We start from the raw sequence: 25,821 nt of genomic DNA, 5'->3' as shown, positions 1-25,821 counted from the left end.
CAATTAATTGCACCACTTTTTCTGCTTTTATAAAGTACAGTATATAATAAAATATACCAATTTAATGGTGTTAAAATTAATTAAAAAGTTACACTATCAGTTATGACTAAATAAAGTTATAATCGAATGATACCACACTATAAAAAAATATTAAAATGCATTATGAATTTTTAATTTCACGTTCAAGTCGTGTTATTTATCTATAGTCATCTTTAATGTTTTTAATTTTACCTACATTTTTTTATACTTTTAATATATACTTTTAATTTGATGTTTTGTATAAACAGTATATGAAATCGTTAAATAAAATTATTACCGCAAAATATAGTTAGCTACTTAAATAATTTTTAGATTTCTTTGTTTTTAAGTAGTGAATATTAGTCCTCGATACTTGGAAAAATGCGCGATGGACAGCGTATAGGTTGGCTTGTTCGAGCGCGGTAGAAACGTGTAGCTCGCTGTGGTGCGCTCGGTTGGCTAAGTGTTAAAATCCAGATTTCCGGATAGATGTAGCATTCGTTGAAACGAGATACTTCGACACGTTATCTTATTAATAGTTTTTGTTATGGCGATAATGTCTGACAGCAAAAATCATATGAATAACATGTCAGAAACGGATAATTTACAATTGCCTATAGATGTAAGTTTCTTATTATCTTCCGCATTTGAAGCTGTTATTTGGGAAACATAATTTTTCATTTAAACGTTACGTCATTTACTTTTTCCTCTTTACATAGTGACTGTACAAAATAAAAGATTTATGATAACCTAAATAAAAATGTTTATTTTGTAAAAATTTTACTAATAGTTTATGTAAAAGATTCACTTTATTTAAATACTTTTATATTTGTGTACTTGCTTTCTATATTTGTTATACTTCAATTAAGAGATAATAAATATATAATATGATAAGACATCTTTTATTTTTTGAACTTCATGTTTTTTGCTTGATCTAATTAAATTTATTGAGTAGATTCATTTTAATTTTAGGCGATTATACACATATTATCATACTTGTCTACATCTGATAGGATGGCAGCAGGATTAGTTAATCGAACATGGCATGAAGCATCTCTTGCTATGAAGTTTTTAGATGAAGTAGAATTGGTACTTGGTCGACCACGTGCAGACAATTTAAATGAAGTGATAGAGCTTTTACAGCATTCTACGAGACCATTTTACAACTTTGTTTTTAGAAAAGTAGAATTAAAGAGGAATATGGCAATTTGGGATCAATATGGACCTCATATGAAAAGTCTAGTACTGGTAAAATTATTTTAACTTATTATTAAGTATTACATTCGTGAAATGAGAATATATTTTCCTAATACCATATTTTAATTTTCAGTTGTGCTGTGATCTAAGTGAAAAAACATTGGTAGAAATTTTTAAATGCTGCAAGTCTTTGAGAATATTGCATATTAATGATTGCAGGGAGTCTCTAATGTCTGGTAGACTTTTAGAAGATGAGAATGACATAAAGGAACTCTCAGAAACATTTAAAAATGTCTATGAACTTAGCCTTGGATATAACCGTTTCTTAAGTGATGCACTTTTTAATAGATTAGTTGCCATTTGTCCAAATTTGGAATCTTTAAGCCTTATGGGATGTCAGATGACCTTTCATTATGGACTGAATAGAAAATTTTATCCTGATTTCTACGGCTTACCATATCCTTCAAAATCAACGCTGACTTTTATAAATGCATTAGACTATTTTGGACGACAAGCTTATAAACTGAAGCATTTGAATTTTAGCTATACTTTGATTGATCCATCTGCTTTAACTATATTATCAGGTCTACAAAATCTTAGATTAGAGTCTCTAATATTACAAGGATGTGATCATTTATCTATTGAAAGCATTAGAGGAATGACACAGCATCAGACTTGTTTAAAAGTCCTCGATATTAGCTTTAGCGTGCGTATCGCAGATGACAGTTTACTCTGTATTTGTGAAAATTTGACGAAGTTAGAAACACTTAGAATAAGACGATGCCGTGAAGTAACCGATGTTGGTATAAAGTATATTCAGTTATTACAACATTTAAAAGAACTCAATATCTCAGAAGACGAACAACTTACCGATGATTCTATTACTCGTGGAATTTGCTCTGGTTGTAATATAATAGATGACGAAAATATGGATCAAAATATTGATGGAAATATCAATTTTGCTCCTCCAGAAAAGAATTGTGTTCAGAGAAGAACAGAAAAAAGGATGAGAAAAGAGAATATGCGAATACTGTCAGCAAATGCACTGCGTATTCATGAAGAATCAGTTGAATGCATATCCAAATTTTTTCCTAATTTAAGACAACTTGAACTTAGCTATTGTTTTAGTGGCGTTACCGATAAAACAATACAGGTTTGTATAGATCAATTCATTACTGTTATTTTGTAATTTAATATTATAGGAGATTTATGAAAAGGGTATTATTCATAAGAAAAAAAACAAATAATAATCTCTGATAGATTTTATGCTGATTATTTTCCTGAATTTTCAGGAATTACTAAAACTTAAGAGAGTTTCTGTAAATCATAAATTTTTGTACCAGCGATGATGCTCATGCATATAAAAGTAAGTTTATCTTTTATAGATGATATTCAAGGAGCTTGTACATTTGCAAACATTAAATATAAGCCATTGCGATGAGGTCAGTGATGCTGGCTTAACGGGTATGGGTATTGGTAACTACAAATATGTTGAAAAAATACAAGTTGCACATAATCCAGAATTTACAGAATCCAGATTAAGAATCAGTTTACGGTCAAAGGCCGAAGAAGAGATAGTACGCGATGCAGATCGAAAACGAGAAATCATGAAGCTTTGCGAAAACGTATCTAAACCTTTAAATTCGTTTTCCGGATACTCTTTGATCAGGCTTAAATGCCTTCAAGAACTCGATCTTTCTGGGTGCAACAGAATTACTGATGTCAGTTTAAAACATGCATTCGCTTTTCCAGAATTAAAGATCTTAAATTTAAGCCAGTGTCAACAAGTGGGTGTAAATCAATCAAATAGTATATTAAAAATATTTATATTTATAATAAATCATACCTTTTGTTACAGATTACAGATATTGGATTGGATTATTTATCAAAAAATAATCCGGCAATTGAATACTTAAATCTAAACCGCTGTTACAATATATCAGATATTGGTATATCATATCTTGTTCAGAGATTGCACAGATTAAAACGACTTCTCATACAGGTATTTTTATAATTAAAAATTAACTTCTCTATTTTTAAAGCTTACACTGGTGTCTTTTTTTTATAGAGATGTTCACAACTCACGGATCGCACTCTCGACTCTATTAAATTGTATTGCAAAAGTCTACATTACCTAGATACACGTTATTGCCGGGGGATGTCAGTGGCAGGTCTTGAAAGCTTGACACATTTATATGTCGATTGCCATGAGCATGCAGATGTTGCTTCAGGAGAAAATGAAATATTACCACCACCCCCTCTGCCTTTACCATCATTATCGTCTTTGCCATAGAGACGGTATCAATACCTTCTTTCGCATTTTAAGGACAGGGTAAGGGAAAACTGAAGTATTATTTTAAAAACTGACTATAAATATATTATGTGATAGAAAGAAAAATTAATAGATTATATTTTTTATTTGAACATTTGCATAAAAATTATGCTTATGTTTGACATTATACGTATGCAAATTTTTTAATATTTTCAAGTATTTGCGTAGAAATTTTTAATTCTGTACATATAATAATATGAAGGAATTTTAGTATATATTATGTCAAATATCTGATAACGATTTTAAAGCTTTTTTAGTGGGATGTATACAGTCTAAAAATCGAATAATTTGGATATATTCGGCATATTCATCATTTAATATAAAATCTAATTTAAGCAAATATGCATATTTATGAAATAAATCGGCTAAAATATAACTTAAAGAACATAATTTTTCATTAATTCTTAAATAAATGATGTTATTATCACAGGTTAATTTACGATTTTATAACGAATTTTATTCTGCTTTATGGTACAATTTAATTGGTATTACAGCAAGTATTACAGAAATGATAAAAATAATAATTATGTATAACATTTTATACGCGTTTTAAGGATTCATCACTTTTTCCGATATTCATAGCTCAACTATCCGAAATTAAAATAACTTCAAAATTTAGGAATTTTTATATATTAAATCGAGAAATTTAATACAGATTTTTTTTTTAGACAATAACTAATAAGTAGATAATAGCTGCAATTGAAATGGTGAAAGTATTTTTAAACAAATCTTTGTACATAAAATAACTTCATACATATAGTATAAAAACAATGTTAATAATTTCTATACTGAAATTTAAATTGAAATATTTTTGTGAAAATGCTACCATTAAAAAAATCTATAAAATATAAATACAATCGGTTTTCGCACATAATGTAAGATTTGCTCCTCAAAAACTTATAGTCTAGATTATATCGTTATCATTATATAAAAAATAATATTATTCAAGTTACTCCTTTCAGCAAATTGCTCAGCATATTATTATTTGAACATATTGCAATATATATTTCGTTAACGCACCGGAGATTTTCGAGTACTTTTAAATAGTATAAAATTTTTATATAAGGATAGATCGTTCGAATTAGGATATATAATAAGATTATGTAAACAATGATCTAAATTTTATTTAGAAACAAACAAATTTAACATTATTTTTAATGATAGTTAAAAGTTTGTCTGTGTCGAATAAAGTAATTTCGATTAAAATTGTGGTTTTCAAAGATATTATAATGTTTTTAATCGATCGCTGCTTTTTTAAATATATATATTTATCATGTGATAACGTTAGTTATAAACAGCAGAATAAAGTCAATTTCCTTTTGTGATATAGTAAAAATAAGAGTATAGATATTGAATTTAGAAGATAGATGTCGGTAAATAAAAATTACAAGTTTGTTTCTCAATGATTTCCTCCAGACGTTTAGATACATTTTAATTTATCCTTTAATTCTATTGTAACTGGTATTTTTATAATTAATAACAAAACATGCAATTTATGACCGGGAAAGGAGGAATTGTCACCTGTTTTTAATCACCCTACCTTTTTGTACAAAACTTTAATGTATCACAAAATTGGATATCTACAAGTGTGTAGTATCAACTATACTTTTGTACAGGATTTGTACAGGAATTTTGATTTTGTTACACTCTTGTAGTTTGATCTTCCATGAGTAAGTGAATAATCGTTTGGTTAAATATTCTTTAAAGTGTACATACACTTAATAATCAAATGATAAAACAAATTGATATAATTTGAGTTAATCGTTTGAAACTAATGACTTTCTATTAGATTAATAGAAAAAAAAATTAACAGTTAGCCCATAGAAGATCAATAACAATTTTCTTTAATAAATATTTTGAACAAAAAGGTTTTTTAAGTTGTTCACATATTGCATTGTAAATTAATTAACAGACGCTTAATAATTACATAATAAAAGTAATGTTAACACATAGATAAGTAATTTAAATGAGTTAAATCTAAGAAATTATGAAGTGTGTTGAAATATTTGTAAGGTTGAAATATTGTAATATGTAAAGAAAAGTAAACTACATAAATGTATGGTTGACACTTCACTGTATATGGAATTATATAACATATGCTAAGTTTTTTATGAATTTGTAATATATGGTGTTTTTCTTCACAAATGAATATAAAAAAATCTACTTATTACTAAATTAAAATAACATGTTAATCTAACAAAGATTACAGTGTACTATTCTGTTTATATTATTTTCTGATATACACAAACTCAATCTATTTTGTAAAGATTCAACATTAAGATTTCAGTGTTTGGTGAAAGACATTTATTGGTTTGAACTATCTACTGCATACAAGTAATTGTACGTGTGAATGAACATAATTTTTATTTCACAATGAAAATAAAAAAAATGTTTTTGATTTATACAACAAAAATATGGATTAATTATTTAGTTAAGTATCTTGATTCCATAAATATTCTAAATAATTACTTAACACCCTACTTACTTATTCACGCTCTATGATCAAATTCATTTACAAAATTAATTAGATATTCTTATCAATAGTATTACTTTCACATAGCCTTTAACACACTCAAAACAAAAAAATTAGAAAAATAAAATTAAAAGGCAGGATTGAAAAAAGGAAATCTAGAAGATTAAATATACGAAAAAGTGTTGATTAAAAGTAAAGAAAAATCTTTTACACAACAACGGGAGTGATAGTGGAACTAGACACTGAAATCTTAGGTTGTACTATCACCTTTAACTTTGTTTAAACTTTGTTTCAACATTTTAGGTTTGTTTAAACCTTATACCACAATAAAAAGACGTTTACGAAAAAATAGACTGACATTATTAAACAAATTTTATACCTTTAACATGCTCACTTTCTGCATATATATATGTATAGATTTGTATATATATACATCTGTGCACCTGTTAGCGTATATGCCGCTCAACATAGAATTACTTCATTTATAATCTAATACTGTGCATTACATACACATGTAAAAAAATTGTTACTTTTCAGGTAATGGACATTTTTAGGAAACATTCTATGTTTTTTATCAATGCAAAATCCTGCCTAATTATGTACAAGTCGGTGAAACTGGAAATTACAGCCCTTTGTCGATACATACACGATACGCGCATATTTGCTTTTGCTTTTTTTATGCTATATATTCTTTCAATGATAGTTCGTAGAATACGTTTTTATTTGTTTAGTATCTATCCTCATTAACACGAAGATAAATTGTTTCTTCCGATTTATAGATTTATATCGTTTGATTCTTTATTTCCTTCTTCAAGGAATTTTAAGCATGAACCACTGTGTGTACCTCTTCAATTCTTTACATCATCCCCTTCATACTAAACTTGTTACAGGGTTTACCGTAGCATCATATTCACTAATTAAAACGAAGACATTACCAATAAGGTGATTAAAAATCCAGCAGTCTTTCTTCCAAAGCTAAAATAAAAAAACAATTATATATATTTGTGAATAAGGAAAACGGAAGTCTATAGATGCTAGTAGCAGTCTTAATTCGCGCATTATAGTTAAATGTTCTTCAGTTTTGTTTTCATATCTGAATTTTTTTCATTCTTTTAATTAAAAATATTCTTCAGCATGCTTGGAAGGACAAAGGTCTCAAAATTAAATACTGCTAATACACAACTTCTTTATGTATATATAAAAATAAGTTATTGAAATATTGGTGAACTGAACAATATCAGGCAATACCTTTATTTTAAGTGTAACTGAAATATCAACGATCCATCCATAGATTATTCCTATGTTCGTTTTTTAAGAAGTATAGATAATTTGTACTTTGCTTTCGGTTAATTTTAGCCTGATAAAGAATATTTTTTTTGTTAAGCTAAATAAATAAAATAACGAAGTGTCCGATTGCTGTAGAATAATTAGCTGCAAACACATGGAACTAATTTTGTTAGTATAAAAAAACAAAAGGAATTGTATATAATTAATACATGTTTTCATTTTAGAGACAAACAACATTTTTCACCAAATTTACTGAATATTAAACTAAAATATTCATGTAGTTTCTATGACGCATTTAATATAAATATTTTATTCTTCTTTCAAAAAAAAAAAAAAAATATATATATATATTCGTACTTTTTGACAATCAGTAGTAATTTTTTAATAGTAACTTGTAGATCAAACAGACAGTTAGGAAGTAAGAAACTTATATTTATCAGCATATATATACAATCACTATAGAATTCAGGTTAATAGAGATGCAAAAATGAATTAAAAGACATTCACATATTTATTTTAGAAGTATTTGTTTTATATATTTGTATAAACAAGTCAATTATAATCAATTTCATCCATGTATTTGTTAAAACAAAGAAATGTATTATAATCATATTCAATATTTATGAGTCTGTACAAAAAACAAATTGCTTCAAGTATGTATTTTCTAATATAGAAAATAAAGTGTGCTATACTGTATTGTATATTATAGTAAGTACACATTTGCTGACCATTTCATTTCAAATGAAGATATTCTTTATTAGTTTTTTCTATAGAATATTGTAACAATAAAATGATTGTACTTTTACGTAACGAATTCTTTTATAAGTTATTTTATGAGTTACAAGGTTGTCAGAATCTAAGTGTATATTTACACAAATGTAGAAAAAAGAATTGTTTTGTGTACAATGAGTCGACGTTTATAAATAAATACTAATTATCATCTTCAAAAAAACGTTAAACGCACAGATTCTTTGTATTATAAAAATATAAAATTCTTTCGCTTCTAGCGTTTTCTTTTTCTTTCTGTACAATACACCTTGATCTACAAGAACACTGAACATTTCAGTGTAATTATTTTTTAGATTCAATGTGTATTATATACGATTATTCTTCTTTTTAAGAAGAATTTAGTACAAAAAATACGAATTTCGTATATACTTCTTTCTTTTATTATTTACGTGGATGGAATTCAAGCAAGACAATTCAAATCCTCATAAATAATATGATCATTAGAAATTACAGATGACAAAAGTACACAGAAACCTAAGTGATGCCTTTAACAATATTTGATTGTCTTATTGTATTTCTGCAATTTCTGTTCGAATTGTTTAAAAAAGATTACGCAATAAATATATGGTAGTACGATAATTCTTTAATATAAGATATGCAGGAACTTCAAGTTTGCATTGTACGATCGATAAGAAACGTTAGTCACTATAACGTGCTTCCGTGTCTTTAAAATAAACAAATTATTTTTGATCAAATTATATACATGAAAAAAAGGAAAAGTATTTACACAGATATAAAATATGTCGGCAAATGAACAATTTCCTTGTTTGATTTTTGTTTTGTATTGTAATAATATATACTATAAATAAAGTACGGCACAACATTAACGTTAACTCATAAAAAAAATTAACGAAACAATCAAATTTTTTAATTGCTTTATATGCATATATAGCAGCAAATCCAGAGGATTTTATGCGCTCCTGCTGTTTTCACTTATTTATTGTCCTCCATAAACCGATGGGATCATTTGATTGACCGCATTTTCCTCAGGTATTATTGTCAGTACATTACAAGCTCGTTGCTTATTTGGTCATCAAAATACACCGAGAGCGACAGAGAGAGAAAGAGAGAGAGAGCATGCTCGTGATGATCCATCGAGAATAAAACATACTGAAACCAAAGCATTGGACGCAACAGATCTGAACCTGCAAAAAAATCTATCCTAAGACAATTTCATTTTGAAAAAGAGGTTGAACCTCGGAGAAGGACAATCTCGACGGGGAAATTCGCAATTTGTTTCAACGAAGATGCGTTTAGTGACCAACTACTCGATAAACATATATACATAAATCTTTTCTTTTAATATAATTTAGATTCAATATACAACAAAATTTTGTGTATTATTAATTTATGAACAATTATTTTCTGTTATACAGCAATAAAAATGTTTCTTTTTTTTTTTCTTTGAATGAAATGATCGCTTATTAAATGTAATGAGAAATTATGGAACTTACCATAGGAATGAGACTTTATGATGAAGTGTTCACATCATTTGTTAAGGAATTCAGAAATGAAAATTTGCTATCCTCCAAATCGAGAGAATCCGAGCTATAAAGATTGATTATAGCTGTATCACCACCTGCTGTGCTAGTTGGAGGAGATGTGGCCTCCAAGAAAATGTCATCGTCGAAATCTAAGAAGTTTTGAACAGGATTATATGCCATAAGTTCACCACCACCAGTTCCATTATTATTTTCTGCAACTGTAAGCAAATTAAAAGGTACAAGTTAGTTTAGTTATGTATTCAACAACATTCAAATTATATATTAGTAATTGTGCAAGTAGAAATTTTACCATTAGCATGATTTTCCTCTTCTTTTTCAGATTGTGGGTTCAACTCTGGATTAACTGGCATACCAAATGACATTGGATCATCTGCTCCAAATAACTGTAAATGTACATTAATTAATAAAGGATAAACTTTTCAGATATTATTTGAATACTTACACCAAGAAGCGTATTTGCATCGATACTATAACCCTCGCATCGTAGAATATCGCGGAGATTGTCCAATTCTGTTTGCATTGTTTCGAGGTGATTATCCATTTCCTCCCTATAGAGAATTATTCAAAGTAGATGAAAATGTATAAAAGTACCGAAACTTATCCACACAAACTTAGCCACATTTGATGGATCAAAAAGGAAAACGTTGTAAATCCTTTCAATATTCATCCTGAAACGTACAATCTTTCTATTTGTTTCAATGACTTCACAAGCAAATCAATATTTGTTTTCTTTGTTTAGCCAAATTTTTGTTTCATTTCTTTAAATTATGAATGCAGCAATAGAATAGAATAATAATTGTTCCAAATAAAATAGTCATTGTTTTACAATTATTGCTTGTGCAATCAAGTAATTAAGAAATTCACAAAAACAGAAATTGATTAGTGTTTTAGTATTCTGTAAAACATTGATAATGTTGTAGTGCATGGTCTTTAAAATATTTTGCATAAAAGTTTGGGACGATGTATTATTCTATGTCAAGATATATTCAAACTAAATTGACCTTTGAAAACCAGGGAATGAAATGCAGCACTAATAGAACAATAATTAAATTACATGATAAACTACTTAAGCAGAGATATCTAATAATCACAACACCACAATTACCAAATATATATGATTATCAATATATATTATAAATATATATGAGGTAAGTATAGTTTCTTATGTAGCACATTTTAAAAATTTATCTTACAACTTTACTGAGTAAAAAGGAAAATTATTTTGAACAAAATAAATTATACGAGCATAGATTCAATCAATGGAAATTTTGTTTTACACCTAAATCCATATTGATAAAATTTCTTTTATTTAAAATAAAATTCTATATTAAAATCAAGAGAAGCTGAATACTTCTGACTAGTATTAATAACAAAGGAAATTTTTAATAATTTGGAAAATATTTAAAAAATTATATCAAGGAGCCCTTTATTCTTCTGGTTCTATGGAATGTGAAATCTCTAGATCAAAGGCAACCATTTAGAAATTTAGTAAAAAATTATACATTATTAGTGAAGTGTTATTACTCCAAAACTTCCAAATTGTAATATAAATAGAAATAAATTGGTTGTCTCCCACCTCTGTCTTCTGACTAAAAATTTCCACTATAGGTAAGTGGAAAGTGCTGCATTTAGCATTTCTTACTTATGGTCTGTGTTGAACTTACATTGATCCTAACCTGTAAGCAGCATCAGACATGCCCGAGGGAATGATGCAACTCAATGACAAATCTTTTGAATTGCTTGTCCCTGCTCCATTGCAGTTGTCTTTGTTCTGCCCCGAACATTTCTGAGCACCATTTGTATAAGAGTTTTTTTCGTTATTCTGTTCAACGTTATCATTTACTTTGTCAAGTTGATTGAAAGTGGCATTGGTTTCATTGCTTTCAGAATTGTTATTGTTTTCACTAAACTCGACATTCTCTGTTTCAAAATCCTCGTTGATTATTTCTGGTACTATTAAAATATCTTCGAGTTTTACCAGGGTTGGATTATTCTCCTGAACATCTTCCTCCATATCTGTTGAAGTTCCCAAATCGAGCTCACACTTTACATTAGTGACTTTGTTCATATTAGCTGCCATTGCTGCGAGCTTTGGACTACGCATAGTTGACAGAGGTACTGCCTTTGAGGCTGGTTTATCTTTCAGTAAAGCGATCACCGGTGCAGCGTCTAATGGTATTTCAAGCAAATGTGTTTCTTCCCTAAAAAAGTGAGAAAAGCAGTTGCCAATCTTCGTTTTCTTGAGTTTTTAAAATCGTTGCTGTGCCATAATCTGCTTTTAAACACATTCTTGACTACAATTCGGATTGATGGAAGTATTGCAAGAGCATACAGAGATGAATTTAAAGCATTATATAAGAACATGCTTCTAAATATACAATGAATTAGTCAGGTTGTAGTACATAGTAATATAGATTTTTGTAGAAGAAAACTACATAATGAAGAGGAAAACAGTATTACAGTATTATAGTGCGTATATGTGAAATATATGTGAACAAGAAAGTTAAAGAGCAATTATCATCTTTTAAGAAAAGCGAATATTATTTAACTTTTATGGTATAATAAACCTGGAAAAATACTACGGACGTACTCATTCTTCTATATTTCACTGTGTATATAAACTATTTTTATTATTTAAAGGTAAATATTTAATGGTCAATTCAGCTTGATTCTTTCTACATATAAATGTTTATTATATTGAAAAATTTTATGATTTGAATATCATATAGAATTATTGCATTTATTATACATAATAGAAGTATAAATAAATAATTACGTATATAAATAAATTTTAAAGGAACATATTCATGCATGGAATAAATTTTAATATTAAGTAATATTAATAAGAAGTAATCTTTCATGCACACACACACTATCTAAATTGATGACAAAAATAAAAGAACTTCATGACATATTTAATACCACAACATAGACCAAGATTTATTATCAAATAAACTATAATGGGAATTAATATATCAACAATTGTACTCAGAGGCATAACTAAAATATAGATAAATAAATAATGACATTAATATGAAATGAAGTGGCTAATGAAGAATTGTATAATAAACAATGAAATTAAATAGAAGCAATTCAACCAAGGATTAACGAGACTTCTCCCATAAAAGTAACTAACTAGTGAAACAATATTTTCGAAACTTTAACTTTCTTTGAATGCTTTAATATGTTGAAATTACAATTAATGTAAAATTTAGGGAAAAAAGCAACTACTGATAGTTGAAAGACTTGCAGACTAAGAGATCATCTTAAAATCAACTGTTCAAATGAGGAATGCTTTCAAAGAAGAATGTTATCGCAATTTTGCTGAACGTTCATGCAGAAAAATGAAACTAAGCAAAATTGCGATATTATACAAAAATAAGTTCTAGAAGTACAAACACCAGCACCAAATGACGACAAGAGAAAAGTGTTAACCTTGGTTCCTCTCCATCCTCCGTCGATGGGATCAAAATTTTGACCGGCACCTTGTTTTTCCTCCTGGCAATATTTAAATTGCAATGATATGAGTAATAATTGAAAATGAATTATCTTATGAAGTATGACAAAAAAGTCGTTTACACATAAACTTCGTTGATCGTGTCCTGAGTAGGCATAATCAAGTTGCGATATACCATGTGCAATTTATTTTTAATGCAAAATATAAAATGAATAAAGCTACTATAGTATGATACGATTTAAAAGATCAAAATTTATGCCCCTGTGTGTTTCATTGAAGTAGAGTATAAATTTTAATTTCATTAAGTTAATTATTTCATACATTCCATGCATGGGAAATAATTGGAATGTGTGTTGTAAAGGAGTATTTTATAACTTATCTTTTTTTATCACTTTCCTAATCTCAGTAAAAAGACGAGCAAAATGAAAATATAAAAATATTTTTTCACAGAGTTACAAACATTAACATTTCTTTGCATTTATTATGCAAAATTCCATCTTATAATTCCAAAATTGAAAGATTGTACATGATGTGAAAGATTGTGTACACGTCATTTATATCGGTGATCAAATCTATAATTAGATTACTATAGTAAAAATTTTATTTAACTTACTTCTTTTTACCCTTACATCCACGTTTTTTCTTTGTTTCAGTTTCTTGAGAATTAATAAGTTCTATATCATCTGGTAAGTGAAGAGGATCATCAACTAAATGAATTGTTTCCATATTAGTGTCTTCCATTATTGAAGTGTTATTATGCTCAGGACTTTCAATAGCTGGGTTTGGATGTCCTTCCAACATTCTGAATGAAACGGACAACGATTATTTCACATAATAAAAAAAAAATACATTTATGATACAACAAATCACATACTCTGCAACAATATATTCCGAATCTAGATCCGGTTCTGATGAATCAAGTTCGTGAATTACAGGACCCGCTGGTGATGTTTGTGACTGAAAATAAAGATATATATTATATTAAAGAAATAAACTACAAAAATCCTATGAATTCTATAGAGTTACCTTTGATAATTTCGCCTGTTTGTTACGTTGACGGTTAGAATCGTCGATCATTAGTGGATATCTTCTTTTAACGGAGAGACCACCACTTCTGGAAGGCTGTACCAATGTAACTAAAAAGTGTATAAGTTTATTAACAATTTGCTGTTGTTTAAGGTGCTTCTGTCTAAGCATTGCTAGTTCTCGCCACAGTGCTTCATTTTCTCTTTTCATGGCTCCAAGTCTTGAATCTAAATGTTCTTGACGACCTCTCATACTTCTTACTTCAGTAAGCATTTTATTCATTAGTTCTGGTTTAATAGGAGTAAGTGCTGGATCTTGTCCTTTATTAGAGGCAATCTAGAAAATTATCACCGAATGCTTGTACAAGTATAAAAGTAAAATTTATGAAAAGTTTATATAAAATATGAAAGCACTTACTTTTCTTTTAATATGTTCTACAAGATATGGATGACCTTTACAAAAGAATTGATGTGCGAATTCCATTTCATCCTTATCACATTTTAAACCACCAAATTCTACAGAAACTTTCTTGTGAAAACCATCTGTATACACACTAACTATGAATATATCTACATATACATTTTAATGTTATAGTTCTATATGTTACACTTACACATATTCAACTGCCTGATAAAACTGGCCATGTTATTGTGTTTGTAGTAATGTGGCAATAATTCTCTGGCAAATTGTGCCTGATTTCTAATGAAAAAACTCCTTCCATTCTAAAATAAATAAGTGTATACAATAATCTCTTTTCTCCTAAGTAACTTCTAATATAATTTTCTCTATGGTAAAGGCATATTGTGTTAGATAACAAGTTCTATGAATATAAATATTAAGATAATTATATAATACATATACTATTCTGCATATATGTCAATATATAGATATCAAAGTAAAATAATATTTTTATAAAGATTATGTAAATCACAGAAAATAAATGATCTAACTGATAAAATTATGTAATGAAAAACAATCATTTGAACAAAATTAAATGAAATCTTTTCCTTTCTTTAATGGAATTTGTCATCAATATACATCATAAATATAATCCTATACTTTTTACATTCTTTTTATAAGAAACATATTGTAATTGGACTATACAAGATGCAGTACATTTAACAAATAATTAATTAATTTTTATAAATGCTAAATGTTAATATCGTTGCCACATTAATCTCTTAAAAGGCTATTTATTGATATTTGTATAGAATATCTTATTTAATCTCTAAACAATGAGAACTTAAAGTATGTTTTTGGTATCTAGTACAATTTTCACGAAAATAATGTATTTTTTATTGTAATAATAATACATAAATAAAATATTCAAAATATGTATAAAATTAACATTGACTACACATTTCCTTAACAAAAATCATTCCTGTTAACGAACTTACACACATGTGTCAATGTTAAAGAAACAATTACAAGTATCGTTTAGTTAACGTTTGTTTAAATATTACTTTGCGGTTGGTATATTTTGTTAATCCAAAAATGCGCTGCCATTCAAAATTTATACGAATCGTTCGTGAAAGAGAGCCCTCGACGTTCGATAAAAAAAAATGTATGTTTATTGAAATAATGTAATATACATAATCGACCGAATAAGCACCGAATAAATTACAGCGATGTTGGGTGCATGCGAAATATAGGTTGTGTACGTAAAAATGTACACTGCGGAGGTCAACGTTTAACTTACGTTTAATTTGATCGGTCGCGCGACGTTATCATTACGAATAAATAATAGTCGCCGTGAAAAAACGTATCGACCGATGCGTTAGAATTTCATACATCTGCTGCATATAAAAATTAAAGGATTATAAACGAATAACAAAATAAAAGTACTTACAGGTGACCAACAAATAAGGTCGTCAGTATCAGAATCTTCGACCAACTTCCAAAGTTTGGCAAGGAACGCTGGTACACTGGTACCCAATTCCGGGATTGTATGCATTTCTGCAATTTGTAATTTCTCCAGTTTTTGATCTTGATCTTTCACGAAAAAAATCTTCACATCTCACGACAATGGCTGGCCGCTGACGATGTTATTCTGCTAGTAGTAGTTACAGGTGGAGAGAAAGGGGGAAATATTTTAATATAGGGACATGTCCGCTTTTCATTTAAGATTATAACGCCACACATTGGTAATGTTTGTTAAATACTATTGGTCATTTCTGTTGGAGCCTGGATTTAGCTATTGAATAAGCTTAAAATATGATAAGCTGATTTTTATTAAAAACATTTTTAAGATAATTTGTAAACACTGCTAAATACCATTCGTAAAAGCGTGAAAGATAAAAATAAAAGATAATTTTTTAATGCAAGCAGAGATAAGTAGGCCGATGGCTTACTAATGAAATTCACCTAAAAGTTTGCTCTATGAATTACCGCATCCAGCGACTGAACATGAATTATATGCATATCTCTTCTAAACGTTTATATGCATGACAAGAAGGAATATGTGGATTCGTACCTGGGCATACCCGAGTTGGCCGAAAGTAGGCGATTCAAAAACAAATGATAAAACTGCTGCTCCGTACTACGAGCACTTATAGTTTTAGCACTTAAGGTACAGTTATTAAACTTATAAATTTATTTGAATAAAACAATCTTATTTTACAAATGAACAAAGCGTTTAATCATTTAAAATCCTTCCAATATGTACAATCCTTAAATCATTTCCAATTACTATAAGTTTAAGTCCAAAGTGATTTTTCTGTAATCAATTCCAAAAAAGGCAATTCATTTCTGATATTTAATAAAAGCTTTAAAACATTTTTATGTTTTTTAGCCCCCTAGCCTTCGCTTATCTCTACGCTGCACCGATACGAATGAACATTTTCCTTCTCGTATATACGTACGTTTCTCCTGCCAAGAGCATCGGAGAAGAAATATGCGTACAATTCGGACGTTTGTCATTAGAATCTCTTATTTTTAGTGCGCATTTTAGCTAACTTCTTAAACATTGTATCGGTGATCTCTTTATTCATCTCTGATGCAAGCATAGGAAATAAATTCAAAATAAGAAATTTGTTTACCTTCTATCTTTAATGTAATATCTGGAAAAAATTAAGTATATATTAAGATAGGTAAATATTGAAACACAAAATCATTTTTTAAATATTCATATTCACTTTTACATAAAAATTATTAATACTGTTGTATGTTTGTACATATCTTCTGATATGTAGTTTTGTAATACTTTTCACAATACGCACAAAAGATTTACACAGATTACAATTTTCTCATAAATGATCCTTTTTGTAACTTAACTCACACTGCACAATTCAAAAATTGTTGAATGATGCAAATAGGGTATTTTCAAAATCATGATACGATCAGAAAGAAGATGACCCAGGTGATGTGACTTGGGATGTGAATTAAGTGAATTAGGGGTAGGGATAAGCTGTGCTTGGAATACTGGATAGATGTTGGATATATCATAGTATATAGATTACATACTTAAATAATGTGGAAAGTGGGATAGAAATGTAGTAGTATGTAGGTTATGAGGTATTAGGTATGAAAAGCAGTGTTATTTATTGCGGGATACATTATATAGGAAGTGGGATGTAAGATACGGGACCTAGGAATCTATACTTTCAACTTACTTTTACGTAAAGAATCATCTCCTTCCTGATTGTACCATGACTTCAAGAACATTTTGTATACGTATATCACACTGTGACACATACTGATAAACTAATGTAACAATAACTACAAAAGAAAATCACACACAAGCTTTTGATTAACTGATTAATCACATTAATATAAAATTATAGTAACTTAGTAACAAAAATTCAACTAGTAATATACAGGGTGTTCAGATTTTTTCTGCAAAACTTTATCTGCATAGTCTATAGGCAAGAATAAGAAAAAACTGTTATGCAAACATAATGATGACAACAGAGTGCTTTCATTTTCAAGTTCACATTATAATTCCATTTTAAATATGTTGTCTATTATTACAATTGTTTACTATAGTACAATTTCTTGATCATTTTGTTTAATTACAGCAAATACGTCATAAATTCTTTGCATTAACTCCTAACACATACTAATTTGTGTTTATAATAAACTTTATAATAAACGTTAATAATAAATTTCTTCTTTCACAATTTCTCACAAGCAAAGATCTATTGATGTGATACCTAATGATCTTGGGGGCTAAGGAATTATTTCCCCTTGGCTTATCCATCATTGAAGGTAATGGTCATTTAACCTTTGCCATACTGGTTAACCAACTCACTGATCTTAGCAAGTAAATATTACAATATGTGTAAACATTTGTGTAATATCAGACAGATATCAGCAATGTGTCCTTATGCTGTGTCATAGAAATATTAGTCTGTTATCATTTCATATTTTTGTCATAACTTTTTAATAAAGCATTTAAGAGCCTATATTCATACACCATTCTTTTTCTTAATTTTGATTGTAGAATATGCTGACAAAGTTTTGCGGAAGAAAACCGGATCATGATGTATACAGAAAACAAAGATATAGTTTTTGCAGCACTTATGCAATTGTAACATCATAAAGTAACCAGTTTATAAACTTGAGTGGAATAAACATTAATTTTAAAATATAAAATATTTTTAAAATAGTCATAAGAATTAATTGTTGATTTATCCAACTATAACATAATGCAAATAGAAACATGAGCATTAGTTAAATTATCTAAGTATTTAAAGTGTATTATCTGACTATTCTATTTAAAATCTCTACCCTGTATAGAATTTTCGATAAGAAATGCACGAGAATTTATAAAATAAGGTTAAAATTACATGTTCATAAATACTAAATATTTTGGAAGATATTAATGGCACTTTGCACGATCGGATGACTATTTGCACTACACTTTCTATTATAACTGATTCTAGGAAATTAGAATACATTTACCTATAAAAAATCTTCTGTAGATGTTACTGTAGCTTCTATAAGCAGGCCAAAATCTAACTCAGCTAGACTAGCTGTAAAATATAATTAATTTATAATTGAAATAAGATTTGTGGGATCTAATAATATATTTGGTTCATACCTTTTGCTGTAAGAAGATCAAGAAATGTGTCCAATGGAGATAAACGATCTGCTGAAGGAAATGCTGCTAAACCTGTATATAATTTATTTAATAAAAACATAGCTGGAAATATTTGAGTTTTTGTTAATTATGTATCCTTACCATTATGATGATTTCTGTATTGCAATGTTCTACCTCGGTTTTGGCATATCTCACCAGATAAAATATTTGCAGCGTGTTCACGAGCTCTGAACATAAAGCTAACAGGATGTAACCATTGATTTAAAAGTCTTTTCGCTCGTGATCTTGGTAATAAAGACAATAAAGTTAATTTACGAATGGCATTTTCTTTTGTATCACTAATATCTGTAAGAAATATTAAATAAAAATTATAGAAATATTAAAAATTAAGGAGGTATTCTAGTCTAGAGGCATGAATTTCGGACGGTTTTTGAAGCTCTGTACAAACGAAACAAAAAAAAATTTTTACTATCCATTTTTTATCATTTGTTTATTGATACTTTAAGATTACATAAAAAATTAACTAAAAAAAACTCAAAATTCACAGTTATGAACTGGCAAAGTAGGAGGTCCAAAAAAAAGGGTGTCCTGGCGTGCATGATTTCAACCCTTCTGGTCATCTGAAGCAATAACGGATTCTTAATTAGTATAGATGGGGTTATAGCATGAACCTTGGAAAAGTCAAAACAATATTTTTTCACAAAATGGCGGCTGTTTGAAAAAAATTTTGATCAGAGCGTGGTTGAGGCGATAGAGAAATGTATAAAGAACATTCACACCAAACTTCAAATAAATCGGTTCATTAGAACTTGAGGTATCGTGCACGCCAACTTGAAAAAAGTAGTTTCGAGAAAAACGCGTTTAAAGTTTTGAGACAAGTTTACTCGGACAACGTCTACCGTCTACTATTCATTTGTTCCGGTCAGACCGGAGCAGATGCCGCGTCACAAAAATGGCTGTAACACATAAAATAATTGATATTTTGAAAAATCCTTTTAAGGACATATTCTTGAATGTCTAAACTTTGGAAATATGAAAAAAAATTTTTCGATTTTTCAAATTTCTAGACTAGAATACCCCCTTGAAATAAAAATAAATTTTTGATTTAAAGAATATACCAGCCATAATAATTTTGCTGACATCGACTTGTAATTCGAATACTGATCGTTGTACATATTGTAAAAACATTGAATATTTTAAGGTTCTATATCCAAGATAAGTAAAAAACGATGTGAATCCTTGTGGTGCTGGAAATGCTATACTTTCTATTGCGCGCCTATAGCGCTCCAATAATACGAACAATAACCATCGTCTTATTTCGTCTAATTGATCGCTAAAATGATATCTTAATTTAAATTTTGTTGCAATATATGCATAATTATTCACGAATGATTTACTTACACAAGAATAAAACCGCGCTCTTGTTCAATTCGTGGATCAACGCTAGCCGCTCGACATAACATTTGACAAAGAGCCCGCGATGTTTCTAATTGCGCAGCCACATGTCTAGTTGCCATTGCGTGAACGTGTAATGGAGTACACGATCCCTTAGGATGCGTTAATGATGTCTGGGTACCATGTTTTAATAAATACATGGATAATTCTCGTAAATTTACAGATACAATATGTTCCTGCTTAGAAGCAGTACAACTTTCTGTTTCATTAAATAGCAAACCTGAGTCCATGAGTTTATTACTACGACCACTTGATAAATCTCCAAGCGACACTGTAGCCACAACTAATCTGCAATATCATTAATACAAATTAATTTTTATCAAAAATATTGTGCTACTACAAATATAAGAGAATTGCTGAAATTAAAATATAAATTTATTTAAAGAGATGTGCAAGTTATTCATAAACATTCATGTAATTAAATGGGTTAAATAAAGACTTGTTTAAAATGTTACCCTCCACTTGGAGACATTGGTGTACTGGATCTGGATAATGCTTCAGGTTGATAACATGCTAAAGAAACTAATAATTTTTCTGCAATTTTACTCGGCTTAAATCTTGTTTTATCTCCGTTATTTTTACTAAGTTGATCCCACAATCGAGTCCACAAGTCACTGCGGTAAGGAATCAACCTTTGTTGCGGTGATAGTAACATTACAGATGTATTCCATAATTTTTCATGACTCAATGTTATACTTAAGTCGTTCACTTTAATTTCAAAACTTATGTACTCTTCCATAGTCGTAACAGGCAACAAAGCCAATAAAGGTATAGCATCTGCTAATAAATTTTTTTGTACTAAAGCATATGAACCACCAATGAGAATTTCTTGCATGTACCGTACAATTTCCAATGATCTAGGTTTCTCTGCAATCGCACATACTAATTCTGAAATAATATCCAGATCATTTCTATGACAAAGAAAATAGTGCAATATACCCAAGCGTACTTCTATCGAATTTTCTTTACGAAATACTTCAGTAAGAAAGTCAGATGAGATTGTTAATTGTACTAAATCCAGTGTTGGTAAGTCTATTGTTAATATGTTCATGTTAAATTGAGATGTACTGCTTCCTTCTAGGGAAGCTGTATCATATTTTTTTTTGCTTCCTTTGGTATTAGTTTCTAACTCAAGCAATGGTACCAAATAAGAAGAACGAGATGGAAGGGAAATTAAAGGACCACATAATATGTGGCAACATGGTTCATGATTTGTTCCAATTTCGAGAACATGAGTAAATAGACCTGGTACAAGAACAATCATGTGATGATGTTCATATATTGCAAATGTCGGTCGTATAAGTTTAGCATGAGACCATGGTATGCCTGGTATAACACAATGAATCACACAGCTGCGATGAAGAAGTGTTACAGAATATGCAAAGTGCACTGTATTAGATTCATTCAATGAATTAAGTACATGCTGCTGTGGTTTTACTGGGCGATATAAGTAATGATGGCAAACACAGACCATTCCCTTAGGGTCAGAAACTACAATAAGATCTAGAGAACAATCGTGAACCCTTAAAGGTATAACATCATCCTCATATGTCCCACAGTTGGAAGAAGTTGATAATTGAGGTAAATTCAGTGGTATATTTAGCTGGGGACGAAAAAATAAATTGTTTGAAATATGTGGAAATTATTATTAAACTGCAATTGGTTACTTACCACTGTTTCATGCGGCAATTCATCATGAAATTGAAGACCACTAAGTGTTGGATTAGTTCTTTCTGTTTTATTTTCTTTTTCCTCTTCATCTTCAGAAACTAAACTTATTGGAATTTTTTTATGGTGTATATGATATAAAACCTGATTTACCATGTCCCATTGAGCCCAAATAAATGCTTTAACTAATGGTTCAGATTTTAATTCTTGTATTGAATAAACATCTGATACAGACGTATCAAAGATTACAGTGTATATTATAATACCTATACCATTAAACGATTAAATTTAGTAATCCTTAACAAATATAAGTGTAATCTATATATTACACAATTCTTACATTCTTGATGAATTAATAACAAAAATTTATCCCATTGTCCATGTTCTTTTTCTTTATATAAAAATTGAATTCTCACTTGTTTAGATTTCTTTGTATCCAAACTGTGTATATTTACTTCTTGTCCTTTTAATTCAACAATAAATGCTTCATACATTTCAATTTCAGTTGGTATACTCTGATCTTTGTCTTCTATAGACTCTGAATTTACCCTTGTCTCTACAGAAACTTTTTGTTTTATTATATATCCAAAAACAGTACGACTTTGATTTATTGTTGCTTGTACAATATTTAATACCTCTGTGAATTGGTGCAATACCTGCATCATGTTGCATTTTATTTATACTATATATATTTTATATAAAAAAGCTTGTATTCTTAGTATTGTATATAGATTAACATACCTGTAGCTTATCATTAATCCGGTCGTAGTGGCCTACAACTGTATATGATATGTTTACATTGTCCTTTACAGTTTCCTCTGTCCATCCAACTAATAAGGAACCATCCTTCTCTTGACCCAGTAATTTCCATTGTTCGGCTAAAAATCAAATTTTCATTTCACAGACACATTTTATTTCGTGTTATATATGATGTTAGATGTAACAAACATTTATATTATAACCCGTAACCTTAGTCTTATACACAATTTTTCTAAAATCTTATAAATAAAATAGTTGCATCATTAATTAAAAATTATATATTGTCGCAATTACCTGAATGTGCTTTTTCTGACAGAAGTAAACATAATTTTGCTGCAAGGTTTTCTACCATATCTATCTATAAGTCTTCTCTAATGTATAATACTGTATAATGTTTTAATTTTAAAGAAACGATCAATAGTTTTCAATTTGATAAGTAGCGTAGATCGTATGTGTATTTTGACATTATCTAATATATTGTCAGCTACTGTTATGGCTACCATACATATATCGATTTGACGTTGATAGTGAATTTGTATCACCGTCTGAATTGTATTAAATTTTTATTAGCGCCACCTTTGTTACGAAAATTCTTATTAGATAATTCAGTATAGACAAGCCAAATAGATAAAAATATTTTTATATTTTTTAGATACTGATAACAAGATATCGTTTATAAGACACGTCAACAGTAATACGTATAGTTCAAGATGTAAGTAAAAATAATTGCCTAGAATGAATACTTGAATCATATATAACGTTAATTCAATTCTTAATGATTAGTCATTACAGAGAACCGCAAAGGTATTAAAGCAACAGTTTTTCTTCAGAAGAGATCAGTGTGCGTAATCAGTATAGTAGGTATACGCCTCCCGTCTTATCCGCCAAAGAATTGGAAGTGTATTTCTTTGTGTAACGATTGCAAAAATAGATTTGTCAAAAATGGTCACCGGACGAGCGCTTCATTTTGTATTTAAAATACCAGATAGAAAAATAACTTGCAGATTTTACAGGGACATTCTTGGGATGAAGGTTAGTAGTTTAATAATTCGAATTGATGGCTGGATTTACGCAAGTTCTTTTTTTACAGGTGTTACGGCACGAGGAATTTGCCGAAGGCTGTGAAGCAGCTTGCAATGGGTACGCAATTAACTTTAGTCACGTACACATTTGTTGTATTTACTCTTTGTCTAATATATTATCATCAATCATAATATATTATATAGTAATCTTGTGCGAATTGTTATGATGAAATATCTTACGTTTACTATGTAGACCATATGGGAATAGATGGAGCAAAACCATGATAGGATATGGAACAGAAGATACTCATTTTGTTATAGAGTTAACTTATAATTATGGGATCAAAGAATACAAAACGGGAAATGATTTTGGTGGGATAACAATCCAGTCTAGGGAAGCACTTCAAAGAGCACGATCAGGTGGATGGCCAGTGCAAGAAGAAAATGGGAAGTTTGTTCTACAAGCACCTGGTGGTTACAAGTATTATGTTATTGATGAACCACAACCTCTAGATAAAGGTATTAATATAGAATTATTTTAATTCTAATATATACATATATTTCTTAGATTACATCTAAGTAAAAGACTATTTCTCCAACAGATCCTGTAGAAAAATTAACTTTGTCCAGTTCAAACCTTGAAAAAACTACTGCTTATTGGAAAGATATTCTAGATTTGAAAGTATTTGATCAAACTGAAAACAGCGTATTATTAGGATACAGTGAAGATCAGGCAAAGATTGAATTTAAGGATATTGGTAATGATCTCATAATGTTGTGTAATACTTTGATAATACAGATTGCTGTAATGATTAAGCACATCTTGCTTGATTAGGTACTGAAATTGATCACGCTGCAGCTTATGGACGCATAGCATTCTCAGTTCCTCATGCAGAACAACCAGAAATTCAAAAGAGAATAAAAGATAATAAACATAAGATATTGACTGATTTAATCACTTTAGATACTCCAGGAAAAGCTTCTGTAAGAGTTATTATCCTTGCTGACCCAGTAAGTACATTTAAAATACTGCAGTTTTAAATAAAATACACGTACAGTAACAATTGTGATTATTTTTAGGATGGTCATGAAATTTGCTTTGTGGATGATGAAGCATTTCGCCAATTATCAGTTCCAGATTATCCTAGTGAAGCAATTTTGGATAGATATATTAAAAAAGAAGGATAAACAATTAAGATAATACTTTGAAGCTATTGAAGCTATATCTTTTATAAAAAGACAATATTTTATCTCAGTATTTCTATAAATTTGAGAGACTGTATTAATACCACTTCAATATTTTAGAAAAAATATGTTATATAACAGAGACAATGCACTGGTTCTCATGCTGCATATAGCTCTTGCCTTGCAGAGCCATGTAAAAGCGATTCCACCCATATCCATTTAACTCTCACACTCTACAACTTTACACAGTATAAGTTACTAAGACTCTGTAGTTTTGTACATATTTTTCTAATTCTGAATAAAAGAGTAGTTTGTTCAATTCATGGCGGGGAAAAAGTTCATCGTCTCTACATATAATATAACGATCAACATGAATTGTTTTCTAACACAAAACTTTTTTATTAGTATATTGTTACATTACTAAGTTTAAAGTACAAAAGAGTTTACAAAACTTGTTTTATAATTTAATGTTTCTATAAAAAATATGTATTTTCTGGTGGAGGTTGTTAATGAGATCAAATAAAAACTTGTTAAGAAATGTTGTTCTCACTACCAGAGATGTCCATATCTCTCTGAGGTCATTAGCAATGACCCCTTATTATGTAGT

General features: G+C 29.1%; 4 protein-coding genes and 1 long non-coding RNA gene across 14 annotated transcripts; 3 read left to right on the top strand and 2 right to left on the bottom strand.

Annotated features, from left to right (window-relative positions):
- Positions 1–505: 505 nt before the first annotated feature.
- On the top strand, positions 506–3,927 carry LOC117214445 (F-box/LRR-repeat protein 4). 3 transcript variants are annotated; one of them, XM_033460559.1, is made up of 7 exons: positions 511–640; positions 991–1,266; positions 1,349–2,368; positions 2,601–2,679; positions 2,746–3,002; positions 3,074–3,217; positions 3,284–3,927. In XM_033460559.1, exons 1-7 carry the CDS (start codon positions 566–568, stop codon positions 3,506–3,508), a joined length of 2,076 nt encoding a protein of 691 aa, XP_033316450.1. In that variant the 5' UTR covers positions 511–565; the 3' UTR covers positions 3,509–3,927. The 3 variants fall into 3 exon arrangements, with proteins under 3 accessions (XP_033316452.1, XP_033316450.1, XP_033316449.1); XM_033460561.1 differs by having other exon boundaries at positions 506–640; positions 1,032–1,266; positions 2,601–3,002; positions 3,284–3,925; XM_033460558.1 differs by having other exon boundaries at positions 2,601–3,002; positions 3,284–3,926.
- A 724-nt stretch (positions 3,928–4,651) lies between these two features.
- Positions 4,652–16,193, bottom strand: LOC117214448 (heat shock factor protein-like). 7 transcript variants are annotated; one of them, XM_033460569.1, is made up of 12 exons: positions 15,934–16,182; positions 14,698–14,806; positions 14,502–14,626; positions 14,085–14,420; positions 13,933–14,015; positions 13,672–13,860; positions 13,037–13,099; positions 11,266–11,802; positions 10,044–10,149; positions 9,891–9,984; positions 9,551–9,798; positions 4,652–6,995 (listed from the first exon to the last, which is right to left on the bottom strand). In XM_033460569.1, exons 1-11 carry the CDS (start codon positions 16,036–16,038, stop codon positions 9,566–9,568), a joined length of 1,980 nt encoding a protein of 659 aa, XP_033316460.1. In that variant the 5' UTR covers positions 16,039–16,182; the 3' UTR covers positions 4,652–6,995; positions 9,551–9,565. The 7 variants fall into 7 exon arrangements, 5 of the variants coding, with proteins under 5 accessions (XP_033316460.1, XP_033316463.1, XP_033316464.1 ...); XM_033460572.1 differs by having other exon boundaries at positions 11,278–11,802; XM_033460571.1 differs by lacking the exon at positions 4,652–6,995 and adding an exon at positions 8,469–9,241 and having other exon boundaries at positions 15,934–16,184.
- Positions 16,194–17,808: 1,615 nt separating this feature from the next.
- On the top strand, positions 17,809–19,024 carry LOC117214464. Its single transcript, XR_004488874.1, has 2 exons — positions 17,809–18,290; positions 18,526–19,024. It is a non-coding gene; the product is annotated as an uncharacterized LOC117214464 (long non-coding RNA).
- Positions 18,838–23,493, bottom strand: LOC117214443 (protein pigeon). Its single transcript, XM_033460556.1, has 10 exons — positions 23,302–23,493; positions 22,990–23,126; positions 22,589–22,904; positions 22,252–22,514; positions 21,036–22,183; positions 20,527–20,868; positions 20,244–20,458; positions 19,267–19,470; positions 19,126–19,197; positions 18,838–19,057 (listed from the first exon to the last, which is right to left on the bottom strand). The coding sequence occupies exons 1-10, from the start codon at positions 23,357–23,359 to the stop codon at positions 18,987–18,989; spliced, it is 2,826 nt and encodes a 941-aa protein (XP_033316447.1). The 5' UTR covers positions 23,360–23,493; the 3' UTR covers positions 18,838–18,986.
- Positions 23,494–23,576: 83 nt separating this feature from the next.
- Positions 23,577–25,752, top strand: LOC117214458 (glyoxalase domain-containing protein 4). 2 transcript variants are annotated; one of them, XM_033460588.1, is made up of 7 exons: positions 23,577–23,719; positions 23,791–24,039; positions 24,098–24,147; positions 24,283–24,548; positions 24,632–24,787; positions 24,865–25,040; positions 25,110–25,752. In XM_033460588.1, exons 2-7 carry the CDS (start codon positions 23,950–23,952, stop codon positions 25,215–25,217), a joined length of 846 nt encoding a protein of 281 aa, XP_033316479.1. In that variant the 5' UTR covers positions 23,577–23,719; positions 23,791–23,949; the 3' UTR covers positions 25,218–25,752. The 2 variants fall into 2 exon arrangements, with proteins under 2 accessions (XP_033316479.1, XP_033316480.1); XM_033460589.1 differs by having other exon boundaries at positions 23,578–23,719; positions 23,800–24,039.
- Positions 25,753–25,821: the final 69 nt, after the last annotated feature.

The sequence above is a fragment of the Bombus bifarius genome, unplaced genomic scaffold (genome assembly GCF_011952205.1).
Source record: "Bombus bifarius isolate JDL3187 unplaced genomic scaffold, Bbif_JDL3187 scf7180000009200, whole genome shotgun sequence".
In the NCBI taxonomy this organism is placed as follows: Eukaryota; Metazoa; Arthropoda; class Insecta; order Hymenoptera; family Apidae; genus Bombus; species Bombus bifarius.
Note: the sequence above shows the minus strand (reverse complement) of the source record. Positions and strands in the feature narration are given on the sequence as shown.